General features: G+C 43.0%; 1 protein-coding gene across 6 annotated transcripts in view; it reads right to left on the bottom strand.

Moving 5' to 3' along the window:
- Positions 1-3,737: 3,737 nt before the first annotated feature.
- Positions 3,738-9,320, bottom strand: part of REEP1 (receptor accessory protein 1) — a 110,990-nt gene continuing 105,407 nt past the window's right edge. For all 6 annotated transcript variants that reach the window (XM_086700690.1, XM_086700686.1, XM_086700687.1 and 3 more), the window contains one exon: positions 3,738-6,815. In XM_086700690.1, the coding sequence (XP_086556816.1) occupies positions 6,805-6,815 (11 nt within the window). In that variant the 3' untranslated portion in view covers positions 3,738-6,804. The remainder of the gene's footprint in view (positions 6,816-9,320) is intronic.

The raw sequence follows: 9,320 nt of genomic DNA, 5'->3' as shown, positions 1-9,320 counted from the left end.
GTTGGTTGTGTTAGCAGGTTCACATGGAGCAGTTTCGCTTAGAGGTGAGCTTGGGGTTGTAGCACACATCTAGTATGCTAGGCTTATTGGTTCATAACAGTTCTCAGTTTATTGGAACAGGATTTTTATAGGGAGAAGAGTAAATCAAACAGCCTTTCTGTATGCCCATTCATGAAACAGAAGAGGCTTTACACGTGAGGACAAAAACTTCTTATTCAAGAGTTGAAAGGTACTGTATTTTCTAAAAGATGACTTATCTACCAGAGATTTCATGTTTTTAATTGTGAGGATAAACATTTTCCAAAGGCACATTATAGACACTAAGCAAGAGTTAAGCATTGTTCATTTGAAGAGGGCTGGGTAAGAGGCATTAAGGAAAATTCTCTTCACCATGTGGTTAAAGCTAGGGCAGTGGTTCTGAGCTGTCCCATCAGAGTCATCTGGGAAGCATTTTCCAACAAGAGAGCACTTGGCCTGGTTGAAAAACCACTGTAGATCTTAACCAACTTACGATGGGGTTACACCCCAGTAAACCTATTGTAAATTGGAAATATTGTTAAGTCAAAAACGCATTTAATACACCTAAGCTACCAAACATCGTAGCTTGGCCTAACCTACCTTACATGTGCTCAGAATACTTGCATTAGCTTACAGTTGAGCAAAATCATCTAACACAAAGCCTATTTTATACTGAAGTGTTGACTGTCTTGTGTTTATTGAATACTGTACCAAAAGTGAAAAACAGAAAGGTTGTGTGTGGGTGAGGATGGTTGTAAGTCTATCCGTTGTTTACCCTTCTGATCACGTGGCTGACTGGGAGCCTCGGCTCGTTCCCACTGCCCAGCATCACGAGAGAATATCTTACCACATATCACTAGGCCAGGAAAAGATCAAAATCAGAATTTTTAAAAGTACGGTTTCTACTGAATGTGTGTTGTTTCACACCATCATAAAGTCGAAAAATCTAAGACCATCGTGAGTCACGGACTGTGTCTATTAATTAGAATTCTGCCTCAATTACTACTTCAAATCCTTTAATAGTTGATGATAAGATGAAGTTTCTCTATTGTTAATAGAATAAGGTTAAAGATAACCAAGTTGAAATTCTGTGGCAAGTCAGGAGAGGAACTTCTTGAAACCAGTGCATGTTCCTTAAAAGGAAAAGGGGTGACAATAGAGTGTTCCAAAACTAGAAGCCCACCTGTATGTCTGTTGATGTGACCAATTAATAAAGAGCAGACATTTGATTGGAGATGAGGTAAGACTGCAGCATGCAGTGGCATTCTGTTTTGATGGGTTTTCATTTTCTTGTAACTTCTGAGATGGCAGAATCTAAGCACTTCAAGGTTTCCACATCACTTCTTACCCATCCAGCTCCTGCCTCCACTCACCCCTGGTAGCAGGATGGAACTGGTACCTGAAGAAGTTGAGGAGGAGGCCACTTTCCCACTGCCTCTGTGACTTCGCTAGTACAAATACAGACAACAAAGCTCTCAGTTATAGGGGCCTCAGAGCACCTTGGTTTTTCCCGTAGACCCAGGGTAGGAGGGGTAGAGACCAGAACCGGCAACCAGACCTCAGCATCCAGACACGGATTGAGGTGTAAGGGCTGCCACACATGTGATTTCGGAGAAAGGGAATTTTCGTGTATATGACTTTTGTTTTATGGGTAGCAGGGCTTATCATCCACACTGATTTTATACTCTGACAACCAAACATCTTTCATTAAAGAGCCTACTGAAATGGCACCGAACTTTATGTGAAGGTATAATTTATTGAATACCGACTGCATTCCAGCATAGGGATGGGCATATACATACAAAACTGAATCCTCATTCCAACTTTGCAGGGGAGGTTTTTTCTTTAAGTTTATTTATTTTTTTAGTAATCTCTGCACCTGTTGTGGGACTAGAACCCACGACCATCAGATCAAGAGTCTCACAGTCTTCCAACTGAGCCAGCCAGGTGACCAAGGGAGATACTTTTTAATCCCTGGTTTAGACTTGAGGAAACTCCAGCTTATAGAAGGTTAAATAAATTACCCAAAATACAGCTAATAAGTCACAGAACCTAGGTCTAACTTCCTGGAATCCTATGCATTTCCTGGAGTCTTTTAACGTGAAAATTCATATCTAAATAAAGTGACTGTGACCTAGTACTATAAATACTAAATACTTATTCATGACACTGTACCAAGTCAGCCTTTGCTTTTCTGTTATTTGTCAGTTCTTCACCTGGTTAATCTCAGTTCTGTTGCCATTGGACTTGGCTCAATAAATGAATAAATGAATGGAGTTTTAGCCTTTCTTTCCACCTCTTTGTCTTCCTTTCAGCCTTCTGAACGTGGTCCTTTATCTGCTGCTGCTTACTTTTATAGCCCTCATGCCAACCATACAGCATATAAGACTATAAAGGCAAAGAAAATGAGTGTTGCATTTTGATGCTTCAAATTTTGTGTTCAAGTCTTTGTGACCACCCAGTAAAGCTAATATGTGCCTGTTCATATTTTTTTTTAATGTTTATTTTGAGAGAGAGAAAACGTGTGCACGTGCCTATGTGAGCAGGGGAGGGGGAGAGGGAGAGATGGGGAGAGAGAATCCCAAGCAGGCTCTATGCTGTCATCACAGAGCCTGACGTGGGGCTCGAACCCACGAACTGTGAGATCATGATCTGAGCCGAAATCAAGAGTTGAACGCTTAACCAACTGAGCCATCCAGGCACCCTGTTCATATTTTTAAGTAAACTTTGCACCCAGCATGGGGCCCAAACTCAGGACCCCAGGATCAAGAGTCCTATGTTCTACCGACTGAGCCAGCCAGGTACTCCGCCTGTTCCTTTTTTTTTTTTTTTTTTTTTTTAAGATTTTTAAAAATGGTTTGTTTTTGAGAGAGGGAGAATACAAGTTGGGGAACGGCAGAGAGAGGGAGACAGAGGATCCAAAGTGGGCTCTGCACTGACAGTGGAGAGCCTAATGTGGGGCTCAAACTCGTGAACTGTGAGATCATGACCTGGGCTGAAATCAAGAGTTGGATGCTTAACCAACTGAGCCCCCCAGGTGCCCCAGCCTGTTCATATTTTAAAGACAAGGGCTGCAGCAGTATTAAGAGCACCCATGTCACTCAGTGCTCCTCTGCACATTCTACCCTCTTCTGACCTGCACATGTACTCCCTCACTTGCAGGCGAGGGAACAGGTACCAAGAAGGAAAACGATAGACCAAATTTCTGCTTGCACAATTAAAACTGTTTACCAGATGAGCTGCTGTATTTTCATAGCCACACAGATTCCACTAGTGACTTTTAAAAATGTAAAACATACTACCAGGTTTATATTTACATGATCAACTGTTTTTCAAAACACCCATTTTAATTTTTTTCCCACCACAATTCTATGCAGTAGGCATGGGGCCAAGGCACCGGACCAGTTAATGACTGAGCACTCAGCTTCTAAATCCTTGCTACCTTCCACATTTTAAAAAAGTATTTTCCCTTTCTGGGGCTCCTGGGTGCCTCTGTTGGTTAAGCGTCCCAACTCTTGATTTTGGCTCAGGCCGTGATCTCATGATGATGGGATCAAGCCCCATGTTGGGCTCTGCGCTGAGCATGGAAACTGCTTGAGATTCTCTCTCTCCCTGCCCCTCCCCTCACTCAAGCTTTCTCTCTTTCAAAAAAAATAAAAATAAAAATAAACATTCTAAAGTATTTTCTCTTTCCTCATAAGCTCGACATTACAAAGATGTTTTTTAAAAGAAAAACGTTAAGACTTTATTCAAGGTATATATCAGGCATTGTAACAAAACAGCAGAACTTCAACCTTTGGAATACTGTAATTTTACATCCCTTTGATGCACAGTCCAGTATACTATTTTATCACAGATCATTCTATAGGGACTACAGGAATAAACTAGGGAAACTGCACAGTCACAACCGAGAACGTCAGCTCTTTGAGTGTGTGCCGTTTGAGAATGAAGCACATCCTTTGCCGTTTCAAATACTGTGCAAGGCGAGGACTAGGAAGATACTCAGCTGTGGTCATGGTGGACAAGCACTGTTATCACAAACACACGGACAGTTTACACACATTTCAGAGGCCAGTGAAGTGAGCAAGCTATTCACACAAAGCCAGGAGGGATTATGACTCCATTTCCTAGTGTATAAGTACACCACCCCATCTTACCTCCTCAGAAACAGAACAGGTGCTCAACGGCAAATAACTAAAAGTTATTACATGAAAATTACAGACTTTCAAGCTAGCATTTTGTAAACAGCCTATGTCTGTAAATCAGGAAATTAAAAACGTTCAGTTATATCCTCTAGACAGAACACCACAGCACTACATGTACACTTGGAGGCATTCACATTTTATGTCAGTCCATACACAAATATACAGCTTGTTGGATAAGTAAACACATTTTGCCAGAAATATGACAGCTGCTCTCATTTGTACAGTGAGTGTTTTTAAGAGAGAAACCAACTCCCTAATCAACACTTGAAGGAAAAATAGTTACATTTACATTAAGACAGCAGTTTGGATACCTTTAAATTTTTTAAATCTTGAATGAGCAGTAATACAGCATGTCTGAGAGTAGAGTGCTTCAAACTTGTTTTTGGCATAGTTGAGTGCAAACTTGATAGCTTGTACTTGTTAAAACTTTACATTGTAAAATGGTGAAAATATAGTTTGTTCACGAAGGATCTCTGCTGCTAAAGGCATTTATTATTTTGGCAAAGAAAAGAAAAAAACACTGCTAAAAAGCTGCTTAAGCTGTTTCTGATAATTCTGGGTACTCCCAACTAACAGGTAAATACATTTAAAGCATATATTTTTCCTCTGAAACTATTCAGTGAGCTTTAAGAAATTAGATTTTCTGTCTTCCCTAATGGGTTTAGGGATTGTTGGGTGTGGGGGAAAGATCATAAAGAGCCTATGTTTGCTCTCTGAACCACAAATTTGCTTTTAGGTTTGTTTTCCTAAATCCCATTGTAAATTACAAACTCACCTTCAGAGGAATTGTGGGAAGAAGGGATTTAAATGTGCATATCTGGCAACAATCAACTTCAGGTAAAACCCTTTCTCGGGTGGCTAAGATCCAGCCAGTGTGCCATCAGCAAAGACTACTGATATATGTTGGTGTATGTAGCTCAGTAATGAGACGGTCTTTAACTGGGCCTGTTTATAGCCGGTTGACAGCAAGTTCTATGTGGTACATAACACTAATTCTCTAGTCTTCAGGGCATATCTATGAACAAACACAATCCAAGTATTATAAGTGACTGGTTTGTGACCACTGCATGCATTACACTGAAAGAAAACACCAACTCTAAGCACAAATATACTATAAGTCCTACATTTTAGGCTCAGCTCTCCAAGGGGGTGGGGAGCAGCTACCTCGGACTGAAATGCTATGTAAACCAGATTCTTCTTTTCAGATAAAGTTCTCAGTCTAAGTAGAGAGTCCCTTTAGCTAGTGCTCTATTATACTAAGCGATCTCGGCTTGCATAAGACGTCTGGTAAGACGCGGAGTGCCCATGAGTGCGATTTCTCTCGTTCACATTCTGCACAAGCCGGGAAGGGTGTGAGCCACAGCTGCCCAGGGAGCTGAGCAGCAAGTCAGTCCATAAAGATCTCAACCTCTGAAACCTTTCTAGAACCCAGCATTTTGACAGGTGTCTCAGACGTATTTGACAACATATCTGAAACATAGTTTTAGGTTTGTTTTGGGTTGATTGGTCGGTTTTTGCTTACTGTTCTCTTGATCAAGTGCTCAGATTATAGGCTCCTCTACCTGGGGAAATAAGTCACAGAACTGGTTACTATGAAGGAGAAACAATCATTTGTCAAGCACTGATGGAACACTCAAAATGATTCCTCAAAACAGCCCTGTGAGTTCACATCCCCAGGAGGTTTTACTAAAGGTGAGCCACCTGCCTAAGCCATTGGTACATCCCTCGAGAAAATTCAGAAGCTCTTAACCCAGAATCCAGGGGGAGACAAGCTTCTTGTGACCTCTCTTATTCTGGGCTGCTCCCCTGGCCTCATTACACTCGTGTCTGTCATTACAATATTGTCTCTTCATTCTAAACGTCTCTGGTCTATTGACTTAACATCTATCTGAAGAATATGGACCATCGTCCTACAGGAAAAGGGCTGTTTTACTGGAGTTGTATTTGGAAGCTTTATAAGCACATCTGAGACATTCTCTAGAATCAAAATAATTTTTTACATATCTCGTAGTTTTCTTACATATCAGAACCTCTGGCAGCCCTTGCGAGTCCATTACATTAAGCCAAAAGCCATAAATATGTACACCGTAGTCCAAAGTATTAGTACCAAGAACAAAAAAAGTTTAAAAAAATTGCTTTGTTTGCATTTACAGGACTAAAAACGAAGTATGCAACAAATAAATTACAAATGTACATCTCAGCAGTGTGAGGGTGATCTCTTATATTTCTAAAACCACACTGCTGACAATCCAATTGCAGAAAATTACTAACCTCAAGACTTAAAGGTCACACCCCCCCCCACACACACACAAGCTACCTTTCCCTTTAGCCTCTCCCCAGCAAAATAAAGAAAAGGAAAATAAAAATCTTAAAAGTGTAAGAGGAGAGAGAGAAAAGGCTGTGTCTGTGAGGCTGCACACTCAAAGCACGCCAGCTTGCGGATTTCTATGTTATTAGTGACTAGCTCTTTAAGGCAGAGAAGAAACATTCTGTGGGTCCGGTGCTGTTGGCTCATCTCACTCACGTGGTTTCAGTGGCTGAGGATGAGGTACTTTTCTTCCTAAAGCGGGATCGAAGGACTCTAGGCGGTGCCTGGCAGAGAAAACACAAAAAGGCATCCCTCAATTTGGTGTATGCATTGAACCTTTAAAAAAAATTTTTTTTGAACATTTATTTTTGGGAGACAGAGCACAAGTGGATGAGGGGCAGAGAGAGGAGGAGACACAGAATCTGAAGCAGGCTCCAGGCTCTGAGCTGTCAGCACAGAGCCTGACGCGGGGCTCAAACTCACAAGCCGTGAGATCATGACCTGAGCCAAAGTCAGACGCTTAACCGACTGAGCCACCCAGGTGCCCCTGCGTGGAACCTTTTGAGGCGAGCACCTGTGTGCGTTTTGTGTTGAGACACACAACTCCTTTGGTACACGAACACTTGTGTGACACAGTTGGCTGGGTGGAGGGCTCACTCCTAAGCAGGAATCAGGGTCACACCCCAGCATCCTGAAGCTGAGCACCTCCCTCCCTCTTCATGCTCCCTAAGTCCCTGAGTCTTGGGAGCAAAATGACCCTAACAAGTGACTCGGCACAGAGAAATGCCTCCTTAACTCTTCCCTTGTCTTTGTTATTTCCTTTGCGAACCAGCCTCATATTTCTAGGTACGTGCTAAAAATTTCCATCACCAAGTTTCCGGTGTTCTTTCTGGATGTGAAATCTTTCAATGCACAGCAAGCCACACAGCAAAAGGAAACACTGTCCTTAAGTATAAAGGTTTCCACCTCATCTCCCCTACAAATGACTATCAAGGGAGCCCTCCTACCATGGGACACACAGATCACAGAAATTCCTTCTACAATGAAACAAAAAGAAATTTTTCTCCTGGCATAGCACTCAAGGCCGGAGGGGGGGTTGGGGAGGGGAGGAGGGAGTGCAGTCACACAACTGGCTCCAAGCTACCCTCAACCCTTGTCTCTGTCCACTTCTCTCTACTAACTTTTGCTGTGGCATCCTTCCACACCTCTGTTCCTTCTGACCTGAAGCCCTTCCCGTCCTTCTCTGTCTTGCTGTTTATTGTCCTCTCTAGCACCCAGCTCAAAAGTCACTCCTGAGCCCCTCTCCTCACAGCCCAGTGACGCACAACCAGGGTCACCTTTGTTCTCCTAGTGTTTTGCACATAAGAGGACATCAGGGGACTTTGCATCCTTGGCAGAGTGTGTTTGCTCTGGTCCCTGTCTCCCCCTCCACACTGTGAACTTCTGGAGGGCAGGTCCACATTCGCCATTTCCCAGTAAGTAGCTCAGTGCCTGGAAGGCACACAGAAGGGAAGGAGGGAGAAAGGGAGAGAACAAAACAGGAAATAGGAAGGTCTGGTCTTCCACATCCCCAGTCCCTCACATCACCATTTTGACTAGGAAATGTTTACCAGCCACCTCTGGACTCAGAGTAAAACAGGAATCAGGGAAACCCACCTTTAGAAACCTGCCTTAGGCTGTTTAAATTTTTTTTTTTTCAACGTTTATTTATTTTTGGGATAGAGAGAGACAGAGCATGAACGGGGGAGGGGCAGAGAGAGAGGGAGACACAGAATCGGAAACAGGCTCCAGGCTCTGAGCCATCAGCCCAGAGCCTGACGTGGGGCTCGAACTCACGGACCGCGAGATCGTGACCTGGCTGAAGTCGGACGCTTAACCGACTGCGCCACCCAGGCGCCCCTAGGCTGTTTAAAGTAAACAGTAAAGCAGCTTGTGCCGTTTTAACACAACAAAACCAAAATGGCAAAACCCTTAGACCCTACGATGTTTTGGGCACCTTCCATGTGAGAGCTGAGCCCCTCCCCCTATCATGGGTTGGCTCAGGCTGTGTTGGAGCCCAGAACATCTTTTACCAAAACCTCTAACTTCAAAATTGATCCATATGTGCCCCACCCTTGGAAAGGAATCTGATGAACTCGTGTACACTCAGTGGTAATAACCACGGTCCTAGTCTGAATGGGATCGATAGGTCATGGTGCTTGAGTAGGAGAACATTTCAATGCATCCCCTCAACTAAGTCTCATGGGGTCCCTACGCTGAGGACAGGGGGACTCCCAACTTGCCTCAGATGGACTTTCAGGCCACAGTATTTAGCAGATGGGGCATGGGAGAGGAGATGTGAGGGGCAGAAAGGAAGGCTAGGGGGTCCCCAATTCTGCCAGCTCCACACCTGAGTCTAAGACTGGTGACTCCCTACCCACATCACAAAGCAAGGCCCCAAGGCTCTAGGCTTAGCCCTCCTGCTGCCAAAACTCCATCCACACCTACAACTGGCCACAGTACATCTATTAAGTATATTTGATTTAGGTCGCTTTAGAGGGCTGTGCCCTTTCAGTAACATTTTATCGATATTGGCTTTATACTAGGCACTATTGCTGTGTCTTGAAGATACGATGACAAACATGCTTTATTTACAAAAACTTGTCAAATAACACATTTTCTTCCCCTAAAACACACATCGGGGTTGCGTTTCATTTCCACATCATCTTATGTTAGTAGTTGTAAATTTTTGATTTCTAAAAATTTTTATTAAAAAGTTTTTTAATGTTTATTTATTTTCAAGAGAGAGA

Source organism: Puma concolor, chromosome A3 (assembly GCF_028749965.1).
Source record: "Puma concolor isolate L17-30 chromosome A3, mPumCon1.1.hap2, whole genome shotgun sequence".
Classification (NCBI taxonomy): domain Eukaryota; kingdom Metazoa; phylum Chordata; class Mammalia; order Carnivora; family Felidae; genus Puma; species Puma concolor.
Note: the sequence above shows the minus strand (reverse complement) of the source record. Positions and strands in the feature narration are given on the sequence as shown.